The following is an 18,518-nucleotide window of genomic DNA, read 5'->3' as shown; positions in this document are numbered from 1 at the left end:
TTACGATTCAAAAATAGTTGAGGGGTTTTATCACTAAAAGTCATTAAATGTTATTAAATTATTAATTATCATTTATAAATTTTTTTAGATTGATTTATAAGCCTTTAAAACTAATTTATAAATTTTAATACATTAATCTATTATAAAATTAATTTATACATCTTAAATTAATAATTTCCAACACTACTTACAACTTCAAAATATTAAATTATTTGATATTTGGCGACAGTAATATAAAAAAGTTTGTGTGTTTATATCGTCATTGTTAAATATTAAATAATTTAAAGTTTATAAGTTATATTAAGTCTTAAGTAATGTCGAGGATAATTCATCTATGAAGTCAATCTTTTTATTTAAAGTATGACGCACTTTTTTCCTATTTTTATGATTTCTGTCATCTGGCTCATACTTCCCCCCTCCCCTCCAAAATAATGCATGATTATTTTTATTCTCATTTATTTCTGAATAAATACTGTATATTTTTATTTTCTTGATCAGTAATATATTTGAAACATAAAGTAATACAATAAATCAAGAACAATATAGGAAAATAGGAAAGTATGAGCCGGATGACGGAAATCATGAAAATAGGAAAAAGTGCGTCCTAATCTAAATAGAAAGATTGACTTCATGGATGAATTATCTTCGACGCTACTTAAGACTTAATATAACTTAGATACTTTAAATTATTTGATATTTGACAATGACGATATAAACACACAAATTTTTTTATATCACTATTGCCAAATATCAAATAATTTAATATTTTGAAGTTAAAAAAAGTTGTATGTAGTGTTGAAAATTATTAATTTAAGATGTATAAATTAATTTTATAATAGATTAATGTATTAAAATTTATAAATTAGTTTTAATGGGAAATTACATATTTACAATTTTCATGGTATCACTTTTCATTTTTGCCACCACTAAATGGACATTTTCAAATATATCTTCTTCATTAAGTGGCAAAAGACTCTTATGCCCTTGTTCTTTATATATATAATAAATAAATATTTAAATAAATAAAAATCTAAAAAAATAAAAAGTATTTTTTTTTCTTTTTCAAATTATACTATTTCGAAATTCAAACCCTAAACCCTAAAACTCAACTATAAACCTTAAACCATCAATCCTAAACACTAATTTTTTTGAAATACGAACCCTAAACCCTAAACCATCAATCCTAAACCTTTTTTTTTTTGAAATACGAACCCTAAACCCTGAAACATCAACTCTAAACCCAAAACTCCGAAACATCAACTCTAAACCCTAAACCTTCAACTCTAAACCCTAAAACATCAACTCTAAACCCTAACCCTAAACTTCAACTCTAAACCCAAAACTATCAACACTAAACCCTTAACCCTAAAAAGTAAACTCTAAACCCTAAAAAATTTACCCTAAACCTTAAAACAATAACTCTTAACCCTAAACCTTCAACTCTAAACCTTAAACTCTAAACTCTAAATCCTAAACTCTAAACCCTAAACCCTAAACCCTAAAACACTAGAGTTGATGTTTTAGGGTTTAGATTTGAAGGTTTAGGGTTTATGTTTAGGGTTTAGAGTTGATGTTTTAGGGTTTAGATTTGAAGGTTTAGGGTTTTATGGTTTAGGGTTCGAATTTCAAAAAAATATAGGGTTTAGGGTTTAGGGTTTACGTTTAGGGTTTAGAGTTGATGTTTTAGAGTTTAGATTTGATGGTTTAGAGTTTAGGGTTTAGGGTTTAGAATTGATGTTTCATGGTTTAGGGTTTAGAGTTGATTATTTAGGGTTTAAAGTTGATGTTTTAAGTTTAGATTTAGGGTTTAGGGTTTACGGTTAGGGTTTATAGTTGATGTTTTAGGGTTTAGATTTGAAGGTTTAGGGTTTAGGATTTAGGGTTTAGAGTTTAAAGTTTAGAGTTGATGTTTCAGGGTTTAGGGTTTAGAGTTGATGTTTCATGGTTTAGGGTTTAGAGTTGATGATTTAGGGTTTAGAGTTATGTTTTAAGTTTAGATTAGTTAACCATATGTTTTTTTTAATCAAAAGTTATAAATGTATTTTACCTTTCGTTAAAGATGAGGGTAAAAGTGGTTAGTGTAAACATGAAAAGTGGTATTTTGAAAATAGTATTTTTGACAATTTCCCTAGTTTTAAAGGCTTGAAAATCAATCTAAAACAATATATAAATAATAATAAATAATTTAATAACATTTAATTACTTTTAGTGATAAAATTCTTCAACTATTTTTGAATCGTAAAAAAAACCATCAATAAAGTTTTCAACATTATAAACCCCCAACTTATAAACTGTTAACATATGTCACTCTCTGTCACGATTTTTTAGACGGAAGATAACATATGTTAACGGAGTTAAAGTTGAGGGTTTATTTCACAGAATTTTTAATTGAAGGTTTTTTTTACGATTCATCTTTAGTCGAGAGGTTTAATTACTAAAAACTCATTACTTCACTATAAATTAACTTCCAAACACAATCCTTGTTGTTAAATCGTCTTTATTCGATCGTCAATTGTAAATAACGCATTAGACTATGTTGTAATTGAATTTAATACTAGTAATCATGTTTAGAAAAAAAAAAAAAAATCTGTTGTGATTTGAAACACACCAGTAAAATCTAAATCTGGTGCTATTTAAAAACAGAAAAATTGAATATGAAATTATGACGAATGATTTTTAGTAGAATTCCATAACTGAAACAATAAAAATAATCCAAATATAATATAATTATTTTAGAATTCATACAAATGTTATCAAAATTCTAAACACCAGAAAATAACAAACAATTGTGTTTTTATTTTGCACTAAATAATGATACTCTTACATAATAAAAGTCTTTTTTAGATAAAAAAAAAGAAAGAAAGTTGCCAGTTAGATTTTTTCGGGCGTAATTATAAAATAAGATTTGTTCTTGTGGTTTGAGATTGAGACTATGGATAAATGGAATATGATGACGATCGTCGTTCGATGCTAAGTTTTGATCTGTGTGTCACGTCACAGTTCCTGGACCTATTGTGTTTGTGACTTTTTTCCTAATCTCTTTTTACCAAACGGTCCAATTTCTTTTGAAGTAGCTTTTTCTAAATTTCATAAATATTTTATTCTTCTTACAATTATGATAAGTCAATCAATTGTTGCACTTTATTGATTACAATTCATAGATCTGTATTGCCCCTCTTAAGCATGGACACTTTACCCGATATCCGAAGCTGCATCCGAACCCGACCCGAAAATTTTGAACTGAAATCTGAATCGAAGTAGCAAAATACCCGAACGGATATTGATTTAGGAGAGATTAGATATCCGAACCCGAACGGATAATATCCGAACCAGAATGGATACCCAAAAGTAACCGAACATAAGTATATATAACCTTATATTTTTAATTTAAATCTTTTATTTTATTTAAAATAATTATATTAATGTTACACATATTTTAAAATCATATAATATACATATAAGTACATATAAAATGATTTGATATTCACTTAAAATGCATGTCAAGCTTTTTGTTTTATGTATTAACAAAAGTTACATCTAATTTCTTTTTAAAAATGACCAAATTAATGTTTATTTATTTTTGCAATGTTATCTCCAAATCTATTAATCACTCAATCTATTAAAAATAAAAAAAAATTAGTTAAGTAAAAGTTATATTTTTAAATACAAAAAACTTAAAACAATGAAAAAATTAATTTTTTAATTTCAAAATCTAAATATCCGAACCCGATCCGAAATAACCGAATCCGAACTAAAAATACCCGAACCCGACCTGAAATACAAAAATACCCGAACGGGTTCTATCTCCCTATACCGAAATACCCGAAAATCCAAAATACTCGATCCGAATCCGAACGGGTACCCAAACACTCACCCCTAATCCCTATCTTAATAGTTTTACCTTTTTACCCAGAACCCAAACATTGTAAATAATTATTTTCAACAAGAATTTAGTCCGAGCATTATAAATAGTGTCTATTAGACACTCTTTTACCATTGGTAAATCTTAATTGTTTTTCGTTAAAGCCATTTTCTTAAATTTTAATATTGTATGATGCGAGAGCCACATAAATTTAAAGTTGGTTTGTTGTTAAATTTGAAAATGGAATGGTATAACTTTACCTGCTCATCGTTATCCTACCGATGAATTGAACCGGGCAGTGGCACATAGATATTCCATTTGCATTCAAACAAACCAGGTGCACAATATTCGTTTTTTTTTGTCATCCGCACAATATTCGTATCCGATCTATTTTAAGTACATAATCTTATTCGCTCAAATATTCAAATGTAATTGTTGGTAAATTAATGTTTGATCAGTCAAAAAAATATAATAATAATGTTTGAACTAAACCATAAAATATGTGATGTAAAAGTTTTCACAGAAGAACACTCGCTTTTTCAGTCCATGTTTGACGTCAAACACAAAAATCATTTAGATATATATAGCTAGAATTAATCATTTTTAGTATCCAGGGAAAAAAATCAAATGGAACTGATGTAATTACTTATATTGGATAATGGTTACTGGAAAGAAAAAACTAAGACCTAAGATGTCGCAATTAAATCAAGAATGAATTACATTGAGAGAGAAAATTTTAAATTTTTATAACATCATAAGGCAGTTTATGCTGACGATCATCTTTGTCTGTAGTATCAAACAGCGAGACCACCTGCCTGAGCCGCCACACTCGTCGTCTTCCAATCGCATTCGCAAAGAGAAAGCTCAATCAACAATGGTCTACTTTCTCGTAATTGCATCATTAGTCCATTATTTATAGGTTAAATTTGATTTTGTCTCAAACATTCTGATTTGCAGATACATCCTATCTAATTGACCCTAGATTTTTGAATTACAATTTAGATCTTGTTTGATGGAGAATCTTGGGTTTTTTTTTGAACATTTGACCTCTAAATTGTTACATCATTTTGTTTTTGAACCCAAAAAAATTCAAATTTGCATTTGTATCCTTTAAGATATGCAATAAACAAATATATTGGAATCATAATTGATAAGTAGACAGCCATGCGTTAGACATATTGGAATCCACAAAACTGCATTTTTCTATTGTTTATGTGTGTCCACATGTACGCTGAATTTACATTATCAATGTGTACAGAAAACCGTGTGTACACCTAAATCCCATAAGAGACTAAGCTACAAAATCAATTGAAAATGATAGAGAGTTTCTCAAACTGAGAGCATTGGAGCTAAAATAGTGAGACAAGCTGCTTTCAAACCAATATTTTCTACATTTGTAAAGCCACATTTGTTATCTTTTCTTATACATCCACCTTGCATAGTTCTCGTGGACAACAATATCAGAATGTATATGTGTACTAAATCTATCCGAATGTACAATCTCCTTCTTGATGAGCCACTTGTATATTTTTTAAAATACATCCACCTTACACAATGTATACATCATAGTGTACATGTGGACACTATCAATAAAGTGTACATATGTACACTATGTATCCAAATGTACACTAGTGCTCAAAATATTTTCTACATTTGTAAAGCCACATTTGTAATCTTTTGTTATACATCCACCTTACATAGTTTCTTGTGGACAACAATATCAGAATGTATACGTTTACTAGATGTATCCGAATGTACAATCTCTTTCTTGATGAGCCATTTGTATATTTTTTAAAATACATTCATCTTACACAATGTATCCATCATAGTGTACATGTGGACACTATCAATAAAGTGTACATGTATACACTATGTATCCAAATGTACACTAGCGCTCAAAAAAATTTCTACATTTGTAAAACCACATTTGTAATCTTTTGTTATACATCGATCTTACATAGTTTCCCGTGGACAACAATATCAGAATGTATACGTGTACTAGATGTATCCGAATGTACAATCTCTTTCTTGATGAGCCACTTCTATATTTTTTTTAAATACATCCACCATACACAATGTATCCCTCATAGTGTACATGTGGACACTATCAATAAAGTGTACATGTGTACACTATGTATCCAAATGTACACTAGTGCTCAATATTTCACATCTACATCATTTTATTTGTACATGATACACAAGTTGAGTGATATCTCATGATTTTAATGAGTTTTAATATTTGTTATTTGTTCATTTAAGTTTTTTTTAGGACTCATTTAGAGTTATCTCAAGATTTTAATGGTACACAAGTTGAGTGATATCTCATGATATTTAACATCTAATGATATTTAACATCTCATGATATTTGCAAATCAGAAACATTTGGGGTATAAACGAAATGAAACAAAACAGCAGGGACCAATGATGCAAAATCAGAATATTCGCTGGTCTAGATTGTACAATTAAAAATATTGGTGGTAATTGTAAAGAAACTTGAACAAATTAGAAGTTTGAGATAAATTAGAGAATAAGCAAAAGTTGGAGGACCATATGTTGTAAATAATAAAAAGTTCACCATTGTTGCTCCTATCAAGCTTTCTCTCGGATCTGCGGCTGAAGCAATGATGATTCCAGTAGCCACAACTACGATCTCGAGCATGACGACCATGGCGAGGAGGAGACATGTTGACCTTTAAACGTATTGTCGTAAATGGAACTCACGGTTTACATCAGCTTGATGTGGAGGAGACCGAAAATCTTGGCCGTCGTACATTTCGATTCACCGTCGTACATCCGCGTTCTCCTCTGACCATAGCTTTATGAGTTTACTCGTCCTCTATCTCATTTAATCAAAAACGAAATCAATATTTTTTTTCTCGGAACTGATTTTATCTTAATATATACATGTAAGAGATAAGATAAAACAAAAGAAAAAAATAATTAATAGGTTTTGGTGGTTATCGAGTCTCTTCGGGTCCACCAATGATTTTTAAATTTCAAAATACCAACGAAATGAAAACCACCTAACTACGATTCAAAGGACTGGTTACACTTTTTAGAGGGGTAAATTGAATATTTTTACTTAAAAACTATCCAAATAGCACAAACTGCTTTAGAATATTAATAAAACTTGTAAACTGCCTTAAGGTGTTAATAACTCTTACATCAATGTTCATATTGAAAAATACAATTAATTAATTAATAATGATTATTTCATGGTTTCTCTCTGTGACAGAATTTATTGACATTGATTTTCTAGTAAGTAAGACTTCAGAGGTTGAAATTAATTCAGAGACAGTTAGGTCAGATCCGTGTGACTAGTAAAACTCTACTAAAAGAAAAAAAAAACAAAAAGATTATATCAAGCAAATCCAATTATTATTGTTTAAATGTAAGCAAGAAAGTGTCTTTTTTTTTTTTTTTAACATATAAGCAAGAAAGTGTCGAAACCAATTTGATCAAGTTGCTTAAGCCCATCCGAGTCCACCCGCCAAAAAAGAACGTCATTAACCGATAGGTTAAAAGTTAATCCAGAGAGTCGACTACGCTAGCTTCTTTATTATTCTATAAACCCACTTGTTAGTGTTGACTTTGGATAAAAATAGAACTATTGAAGCTTCGAATAGTAACACAGATAAGAAAATATAGTTAAAACAGATAATGTAGATTAAAAAAAACAAATACAAATTAAAAAGAATATCATACAAAACAAATGCAGATACAATTGATCAAACTAATTTGTCACATCATTTTCTTTATTTAAGTATTGAAAAAATTGGAATGGTGTAAGTTAAATATCAAAAACAAAATACAAATACTAGTTAATATATATATATATATATATATATATATGTATATCTCATAATATATTTGTAGACAAAAAAATTTGTTGAATAATATTGAATATAAACCTCAAGTATTTTTAGTATATTCACTTTGTTTAACATATAAGATGTTTTAAAACGATGTTTTAAAATATAATATATTTTCAATTTTGTATGTAATTTTTCACTTTATTAATAATTGCGTAAAAATTATATTTATAACTGATTGAACTGATTTTAATTTCTATTTTTAGTGATACTTTTGAAGTAAAAATAACTTTGTAAATATTTGTACATTCACCTAAAATATCTTATATTTTGGAACAGTGGAGATATTAATATTTTAATAATTAACTGAACCTAATTAATTAAAAAAAAAATTTAGAAATTATATTTGCATGCCTATTAATGACATATATTAGAAAAATAATACATTTAGAACAAAAACAACATGTACTCCTTATTGCAAATAAATAATATAAAATATGATTATACAAAAATAATATATATAGTTTGTTATACATATATTTATATAAGATAAAGTATATGTTTTCTATTTAATTTTAAAAAATATTTTTTTCTAAAAGTAAAATACTACACAAAAGTTAAAAATTACTAAATTTATATTTGAAAAAATTGTATTTGGTGTGGAAGTGATTGGATGAATTTAAAAGTGAGATTTTTATAAGTAAATTAATATATAAAAACTATATGCATTGGTCCTCTCCAAACAGTCTAACTCATTTTCTTTCTTTTTTTTGAAAAAAAACTCATTTTCTTTTTGTCTACGCAGATCAATAACTTAACAGTATCTTTAATCTGCATGCAATTTTTTGTTGTTTTACAATGTTTTTTATTATGTAGTTAAAATGTTGAATGACAAGTAAATGCAATATTTTCTACTTTACAAACAGACTGCATTTATTCGGTATTTGGCATGCAATTCGATTCAATACCTAAATTAGATTTTAATTTTTAAGCACTATAATATGACACAGCCATGAACCATCGTATGACACCCTAAACTAGATCTGAAGAATCTTTGTCAGTCCATCAGATTTCTTTCTAACGAACGGTCTGGTCGATCCCATCTATAAACCGTCACTTCTGGACACATGTGCTAAATAGTCTTTTATGTCAAAACTCAGTTTCTTTTTTCAACTTTTTCATTAGGTTCCGGAACATAGCCAATTTTGTGGTTTGTGTTCACAAGAGGAAAAAACTAACATCCCTAGACTTAGCATTGCGAGCCAAAGAATCCGTTTAATCAAAATGGGATAAAATTTGTATGTCAAATATGAACAATGCTAAAGTTGAAATTGATACATTAAGAAAATCACGTGAAGGTGATATATAGTTGAGATGTTGAATTAATATTTTCTGAACTACATTTTCTTGTTTATTGGAATGCAACGCAAGTGTACATTTTTCGGAAATACGATAGAAATTGATAATGAAAATTGAGATTTATGCACTTGTTTTATAAAACAAACTTAGTTGATTATGAATAGACCATTGCTCAAAATACGTATGTAATTTTGCTATATACACAAATACAATCATATACAATATATATACCGACAAAAAAATAAATAAAACACAATATAGATGAGGAAAACGTACTGAATATGGCTGATGCAATATGAACATGAATGAAATTTTAAAGTGGGTGAGGGAAAACGACAAATAGTCAAAAAGAAGGACCCACACGGCAAATATGAGTGGATACTTTGTTTGGCACAGCTAGTCGGATGAGTGTCAGCGACTCATTCTTTTCTTCAAACCTCAAATCATCATCTCGACTCCCCTAACAAATTTGTAAAGAAATCTTCCAACAATTATTTATTTTCTCTCTTTGCAAAAGCAAAAGCTTTTTTTTTTGTTTATGATAAACAACTTTTAACACTTAAGCATAGGGCTGGACACGGATCGACACGGATCAGATATCCGGATATCTAATTTTTGGATTTTTTTTGCTTCGGAAAAATACTGATATTAAGAAAAACAGATATCCGGAAAATAAATAGATATTTGAGGATATTTATGAATACTGGTGGATATCTCATCCATTTTGATTAATATAAATAATCTTAAAATTCGTTACAAATTTGTTTTTAAAAATATTTTCTTTGCATGACATATAAAATAAAAATTAAAAGAAGTAATGAAACTACATATTTTGTAAAAAAATTAAACTTATTTAACAATTATAATAACACAAAACTTAAGAAAAAAATTATAATTGTTATAAATGTTTTCTCTTCTTTTTATGTGATACTTTTATATAAGTAATAATGTGAACAGAATTTGTTAAATCAGATGTTAGAATAATAATTATATAAATTTATACATTTAAAACTTTAAATATAATCAAGGTATATATATTGTCGGATCGAAGCGGATATCCGCTTCCCAAAATTTTAATATTTGTGATTTGTTTTGATTTTAGCGGGTATTGATTTTGAGTATTTGTTTTGCTTCGAAAGTTTACGGATATCCATAATTTTTAGATCGAATCGAAACGAATAATGAATAGAATCAAATTTAACAGATATACATAACGCCGTTTCTCAAACGTACGAGAGCTAACAAGTTGCAAATATTTTTTATTTTCATGAAGTTCAAACAAGCTCGAAATAAAATACAATCTAGAAAGAGTTCTCTTGGCAAAAGAAAATTAATAATATTAGAATGAGTCCTAGTATATTATGAAATAGAAAACAACCAGTTTTTTTTTTAATTTTTTTAAACACAATCACAACATCCTAACAACATATTCACTTTAAAAATCAAGCTTAATCTTTTTTTAGAACAAACTATAAACATATTTAATTTTAATGGGAATTAATCATGACTTGTTACAGCAGGTCATGATAGAGTATTGTGGAGACATGATCACGAGGTCTTCAAACCCGCATTCTCAGCTGCACAGACCTGGAACTACTTGCGTAACGAGAAGAGTAAAGTCCCATGGCACTGTCTAGTTTGGTTTCCTCAGGCCATCCCTAGACAGTCGTTCATGGTTTGGCTCACGTTCAAGGAAAGACTATCCACTGGAGTAAGGATGAGAGATTGGGGAATTGAGCAAGGATGTGTTTATTATGGAGAGAGGAATGAAGATAGAGATCACCTCTTATTCGCATGCCCCCATACCTTTACATTATGTATAAATGTAGCAGAACGGTTTCTTGGCGCAACGATCACGCCGGACTAGGAAGACACTATCACCACTCTATTGCAATCGGCTCGAAATAGACTCGACACAGTCCTTCTCCGACTAGTATTTCAGACTTCCATCTATGTTTGGCTCACGTTCAAGGAGACTATCCACTGGAGTAAGGATGAGAGATTGGGGAATTGAGTAAGGATGTGTTTATTGCGGAGAGAGGAATGAAGATAGAGATCACATGTTATTCGCATGCCCCCATACCTTTACAGTATGTATGAATGTAGCAGAACGGTTGCTTGGCGCAACGATCACGCCGGACTGGGAAGACACTATCACCACTCTATTGCAATCGGCTCGAAATAGACTCGACACAATCCTTCTCCGACTAGTATTTCAGACTTCCATCTATGTTCAATGGAAGGAAAGAAGACATGGGAGTGCTTTCGTTTCAGTGGACATGACGATTCGGGCCATTGGGAAGCTGGTGAAGAATCATATATCTTCCCTTAAGTACATGGGGAATCATAAGCCGGAGGGCCTTCTCAGGCGTTGGTTTGAGGTTTACCCATTCTAAAGCATCTCATTCTTTTATTTTTTATACTATAGAATAAAGCTCCACCATATTGTAAATATTCTTTAATCTTTTGATCAATAAATTTGAAATTTCATCCAAAAAAAATATGACTTGTTACACTGGAAATATTAACATAAACACTAAAATGATATAAATATATGAGAGCGAATGGATTATTAAGCAAAAAACAAAAAACTTGAGCAAATGATGTAAAACAAAGAAAAAGCTATATTTATAATATTATTAGTGAGCCAGAATATCTACATGTACATAAGTTGTAGCAACACTTTGTAATATTTTTTTATAATCCGGAATATCCGACATGTCGAATTTCAACTGACTAGTATTTTGAGCGTCTCTCCATCAGATAGACCCGATTGTTCGAAATGAGAATTAGATATTCATGTTACCTGACCACACAAACAAATTAATCTGCATTTGATTATTTTCGAACCCAAAGTGCTTCACGGTAAACACGTTGTAATGTTTAAAACTTGTTGCACAGTTATTTGACCATCAATAAGTGGAAACCATTGTTGATATCCATTATGGTCAATAATGGTTGTTGACCATTGGAACCATTATTCCTAGTATAATTTGTTATTTCATGTACAAAATAAAATCAGTATTATTTTTAAGATTTATTCTTAATTTATACAAAAGATATTCAATACAAAGAATGTCTTCTTTCATTTAGTGATCGAATGAATTCACTAAAGGTTAACATTTAAATTAAACAAGTTCAATGTGTGGTTCTCTCATGAAATGTCAGTTCTGCGTTCGAAAAGTTGTTTTGTTCGATATTACATATATATATCAATAGTACTAATATTCTTATTAATGGTGAGATATATTATATGAAGGATGTCATGCTGACACAATGATGAAATACATAAGATCACAAAACCTATATATATTTCGCACGATTACAAAACGATGATACAATCGAAAAATCATTATGGCGTGATAGACACGTGGGGTAGTGACCTCCATGAATATTATTAGCAGAGAAAAGAAACAGGCTTCTTACATAAAAAAAAAATATACTAGTTAGTAGGGCAATGGCGGTCAAAAGAAATGCGCTTTGATTATTCCGTTCTTATATTATTAGTGTTTTTGTGCTTAATATCATCAGTCTTCTTTGAAAAAAAATACAAAAAAATTGACTAAAACAAAAAGGATCAACTCAACACAATGCTTCCAATGTTTTAATATTGAGCAATTTTATCAATTCCAATTACTATTGTTCAGTTCCATTCTCACGATATTACGATAGATGTCGCAAGTGCAGTGTGATAGCCTTTGTGTAGTGTTATGATATAAACATGTTATATATAGTTGTAATTTATGATGCCTGTACGGTTGTAATTTTTGTGCTTAATAGTATCAGTCTTCTTTATCAACCATTTGTTTTGGTTAAGTATACTGCAAATCCTAAAACAAAACATGGAATAGTATATTTTGGTTCACAAACTTATAAGCTTCTTAACAATGTTTTTTATTTGGCTAAAAAATGTTAAAATTGTGATTGTTAAGAAAGGGGTTTATAAATTTGTATTATCTTTAGTTTGAGAAAAGGTAAATGATGGACAAATTCCAAAAATGTAATCAATTGACACGCTAAATGCACAAAAGCACAATCAAAACATCTTTCTTTGGTTATGTGGCTACTGATCCGTGGTTGACCAGTGAAAAGTATGGGTCTTCTGATAAATTTTATTTTTTTAGGTAAAGTTGACTGCAATTTATCCTCTTTGTATTATTTTTTTCTTACATATATACAAGGTCAACGTAGAACTCAAGATCAATACGACTTCTCTAGATATCGTGCCAAGGAGACGACAAGAGCCACCCCACGCTTCCACTCTAGTTTTGTCCGTTTCTTTTCTTTTCTTTTAGAAAACAAATTTCCTATGCATTTTGTTTGATGAAAGTTATTGTATTGATTGTAGCAATGAAATTCAAAGGTATTAAGAAAATTCACAGGATGGAAAAAGATTCGAACGATCAAAATGTTTACTTCGCGTTGTAGTTAATTTGATGAACTTGTAAAAAGAACGAAAACGAAAATTGGAGTAATTCACTACCATTTATTTAGAAAACATTCATAAATCACGGCAGGAGCCAATCACTTTAAATAGTTTTTCTACTAAATTTGTGCATGAATAATACAAACCTAAGAAAATCATTTCGTACACCCCCAAAATATGATAATAATTATAATATAATCACAAATTTACATATTTTCCTTCCATTTGTAACACACATGTCTTTCTGCAATTTTAGGGTTTGACAGGTGTAAACGCAGGAGTTTACAGAAGTGAATAGTTGCGATTTTAAAAGTTAGTGTAAAAGAATATAATTTTATCAAATTTTGTTGTAACATTATTTTACTAAGTTTATTTTTAGTAGTCCGATTAAAATAAAAACTAAATGAATTATTTTTCATAGTAAATTTTTTATGTCCAATACATAATTTAAAATTCAAAATTTTAAAATTATGAAAATTGGTTTCTAATTCATTTAAAATAAGATTGAAAATTTAATGATGAATGTCTTTTAAAACTTTCCAGAAGACTTCTAGTGAAACTGTTATAGTTTTGACCTAATGTAATTTTTGATCTTTTGTGAATTTGACTAAGTATATTTAAATATTTTATTTATTATTTATTTAAATATTTTATTTATATTTATATATCTATAGAGAAAAGTATATTTTCATTTACTTTTAATAAAATTTATTTTGGTCATTTTCTATTATGTGTTTTTTTGTCAAAAAACATTTTTTATAATTAAATAAATTAATATTAGTATATTTGTAATTTTCTTAATTCGCCTGGAATATATTAAATAACACTTTTTTCTAAATTGGAAATAGAGTATATATACCGATTTTCGAAGAGAGTCTGTTGGGTTCAAACCATGTGATTTGCATATCTTCATGCTAATCTCCATTGTAATTGTATCTAGAGCTTCAAAGAAAACCTTCATGTATCTCGGTAGCTTTTCAAGCCCCTCATGGTCCTATCTAGAAAATATTTTCACTTATCATTGACATAGTTCAAAAACCAATGAATGTGAGAGTATATATGACCTTTCCACAACTTGTGTGAAGATGGTGAGTTCATCTAGCTCTCCATAGACATCGAATATGTCGTCGATAATGTAAACGAGTGATATGGGTTTGGTAAGGTCAAGCCTTTGCTCGGAAAAGCATGGTTCTTGAAGAATTTCCAGGGACCATGTATGCCATTTCAGTGGCTGGTTTCTTTCCTTCCTCAGCTCTTTATCTAAACCAAGCTCTCTCCACCATCTGAGAAATCAGAAACCCAAAAAATCTTATGAAAATTTCACATTTATTTACATGGAGTTACCATCAATCTTTAGGATGTATCATTCTTATTTTACTTGAATGCTTGAGATATTTCTTCTCGAATCAACGACTTCAGCATGATGGAATCACACTCAGCCACTCGTAATAGAGATTGTAACCATTCATTATACTTGAATGCTTGAGATATTTCTTCTCGAATCAACGACTTCAGCATGATGGAATCACACTCAGCCCAGGGCCGGGCCTGACAATTTTCGGCCCATAAGCAAAAAATAAGATTCAGCCCATGATTTAAATAAAACATGAAAAATATCAAAAAGTATTCTCATGTTATTCAAACCCAATGCTCTTGAGCAGTAATATATTTAGCATTTGCCACTAGAACCAAAGAGGAAATTGGATTTTTTTTGGCCCCCAAAATAAATCTTTCTTGCTGGCCCTAAAGTCAATGCTTAATCAGCTTGGTATCAAGCACGGCCCTGACTCAGCCACTCGTAGTAGAGATTGTAACCATTCATTATCTTCGTCACCCCCGATTTTGATTATGCTTATGAATCTCTTGGAGGTTAATCTTCTTAAGGTTTTGTTGCGAGGTTGTGCCAAAGAATTCATTATCTCCCGCTCTTCATGACTATCTCGACCCGAACAAAGTTCATTAAGACGCGTAAACGTGCACTCTCTCAAGCTATCGAGTATTTCTTCGCCTTCTACACCGAGCTCAGAAGCTTGATACCATTCTATTACACCCTTCACATCATTTTGTAGGTCGTCTTTGAATCCACTCTTCTTGTTTAGGATGTTTCTTAAAATACCTAAATGTTTTATAAACATTGTAACCATAAATACGCATATATCATACTAGCAAAACGTAGCAAGTAAATATAGAATTTTTATGCATTATATCGTGTACTTTCTTGGACATTATGGCCTTCTTGCCTCAGCAATCGAAAGCAAAGTGCAACCTCACGGAGATCACGGTCATAGCATCCTTTGTTTTGGTTGAATTCTTTGTAAACGATGTGAAGGATTTGATCGATCTCGTGTAAACAATGGAAATCGATGCCTAAACCTTGAATGTTAATATGTTATCGATCATATCTAAGCTCTGTAATGTCATCTAGGTTTGCAATTAGTTTATTCTAGACCTTAATATTGAGTTCTTGTAAATATTCCTACAATAAAAAGACACTTTTGTACAAACCAGTAAAAAATTAAACAGAACATAGAGGTACATACTATGGATATCTTATGATCAAACCGCCTCAAATAGTTTGAAACTGGAAGGTAGACGTTGCTCGGACTTGATCTTTTAGTTGTATTTGCAGGCGAAGATGAAGCTACCGTGCCGTGAAATTTTGAAACCAGAAACTTTGGAAGGCTGTTTGGATTTGTAGAAGCAAAACAAGAAAGTGGACTTATTTTAGAATTTATCAAAGCCATGATGAATATTATTGAGATTTTTATGAAATCGATATGAAGTTTAAAACGCAATTCTCTTGTATATATGATTTATAAATCATAAAGAGGTGGTGGAAGGAGGACTTAGGGGATTGGTCCATAACCAAAAGACATGCTATCGATGTATCATGTCTTACATATGTACTTCTTTTTTTTTTTTTGTCGACTTTTTTTTGTTTTTTGTCGACTCTTACATATGTACTTCAAAGTAGTTAAATTCTTTTGTTTTTCTTTATCCTTCAAATGCTAGTTTCCTTGTAATAATAAGAGATACTTTTTTCCATAGGCTACCAATTACATCGGGAGATACGTGAGATCAGCACACTGAAAATGACCGGAGGGGAATCTAACAGCCATGCATATAAAAGCTACAAATAGTATTAAATGTTTCTTTATATGAAGGAACAATATGTGCGTTTCTTGGCCACTATAAACACATTCGGCCTTATCACAGGACCACCAAAGCAAAAACTGTTGGATCAACTAAAAGCCCAATGGCCTTTAGTAAATTATGAACAAAAATGACATTGATCACAGCCCAAATAATTGTCAAAGAAATGAGAAAATGATATTTGTCCCACATTGGACAACATCAACAAGTCTGAGAAATATATATATACTCTTGTATTATCATTACTCAAATGGATTAGAGAGAGAGGAAGGTACTCCACGCGTGCGCCGCCGCCGCCGTCTTGGTGGAGGGCCTCTGGCCCAATAAGAATATTGTTTTTGGACCAAGTTAAGTTCAACGTTTTGCCATTTAATTCCCGAAAAAACGGCATGCATTTTATTTCAAACAACACGTAGTTCGTTTAAAAACAACACGCTGTCTCTCTTCTTGACGATAAGCTTAAACGAGAAAGATCTTGCGGAGAAAGTTTCGTAACGCCTCGCCTCCGAGATTCTCGCGAGATTTCCGCCAACGTGCGCACGTGCTGCATCAGTTACGGAAAGTGGCTCGTCTTCTCCTCTTTATAAACTCGTCTCCTCCTTCATTTCTCAGAACGTTTTTTTTTTCACAACCAAAACCAGCAAATCCTATAGCGTAAGTCTAGAGAGTGTTTCGTAGAAATATTAGTTCGTTAGAGGTTCTTCACGAGTGCCGCGTGATAACCTATCATGGTTTTATCCTGGGACTCCTATTCGTACAGATCCGTCGTACTAACGGAGCGAATATTAAGAGTTAAGGAAAGAGATTCGTCTCGACTCCATGGTTTCATTTTCGTTACGGTTTTGAATCGTTTATATATTTCCCTTAACATCGCTTATATTATATCGTTTCTTTTGATCCGGTTTTCCAGCTTCTACAATCTTAACTCTTATTTCGCTTTCTATCTAAAGCGTTTGATCGGATTGAAGAACGATCTATAAAATGGGTTTTGGAACCGTGTTTGCGATTTGCTTTCGCGGAAGTAATTTATCTCATAAACGGTTTGCGTTTTGCTCTGTAGCACTACCGAAAAACGTTTATTCATATATGATTCATACAAACCTGTTATGGTTTCATTCAAACGATGTTTGCGATTTGCTATATGCTTATCCGCGAAACGTTTCTATGTTCTTTTGAAAACGAGTTTGCGATTTGCTTTATAGCCCTTCCGCGAAACGTTTCTTATTTGTTTCATAACGCTTTGCGGATTGCTTTCTAGCATTATCGCGAAACGTTTTTGATACATTAACAAAATTTTATTTACATGAATCGTTTTCAATAAACGCTTTCTTAAGCGAGTTTGTGAAACATTCTAAGTCTATACAAAACGATTTCTGCGAACGCTTTTAAGCGAGTTTGCAAAACATTTTTATCAAGACTTATATCGATATGATTTGGTTCAAACACCAAAAATGAAAATCGATTTTAGACTATTATTTTTTGCTTAAAAATAATATGTTCCATTGTACCGAGTCCACTGTGAGATTCCCACTGCGAAAGAGATGTGAAGATCCTTAGATAAGAAGTACAGAGGTGAGGACGCTGGCTGCCAGAAGTATGTGGTTGCAAAGTTCCATGACTTCAAAATGGTGGATTCAAAACCCATCATGGATCAGGTGGAAGCGTTTCACCTCATTTGCCAAGAAATCGCTGCTGAAGGAATGTCCATCTGTGAGACATTCACAACTCTTAGCTTCAATGAAAAGCTTCCTCCAAGCTATGCGGATTTCAAGAACTACTTGAAGCACAAAAAGAAGAAGATGGGGCTCGAGGAGCTCATCATGAGGCTTCAGATGGAATCCAGAAACCGAACTACTGACAAGGTCACTGCTAAGGAGCACAGTGTCAACATGGCTGAGCACAAAGG

The 18,518-nt window shown here is 30.8% G+C and overlaps 1 protein-coding gene across 1 annotated transcript; it reads right to left on the bottom strand.

The window, feature by feature from the left end:
• Nucleotides 1–10,592: 10,592 nt before the first annotated feature.
• Nucleotides 10,593–16,283, bottom strand: LOC106314371 (S-(+)-linalool synthase, chloroplastic). Its single transcript, XM_013752250.1, is given in 7 exon segments — nt 10,593–10,691; nt 14,319–14,457; nt 14,524–14,742; nt 14,934–15,007; nt 15,256–15,575; nt 15,674–15,935; nt 16,000–16,283. Coding segments are annotated over 7 exon segments (1,317 nt in total). The 5' UTR covers nt 16,204–16,283.
• Between the last annotated feature and the right edge of the window lie 2,235 nt (nt 16,284–18,518).

Source organism: Brassica oleracea, chromosome C9 (genome assembly GCF_000695525.1).
Source record: "Brassica oleracea var. oleracea cultivar TO1000 chromosome C9, BOL, whole genome shotgun sequence".
Classification (NCBI taxonomy): Eukaryota; Viridiplantae; Streptophyta; class Magnoliopsida; order Brassicales; family Brassicaceae; genus Brassica; species Brassica oleracea.
Note: the sequence above shows the minus strand (reverse complement) of the source record. Positions and strands in the feature narration are given on the sequence as shown.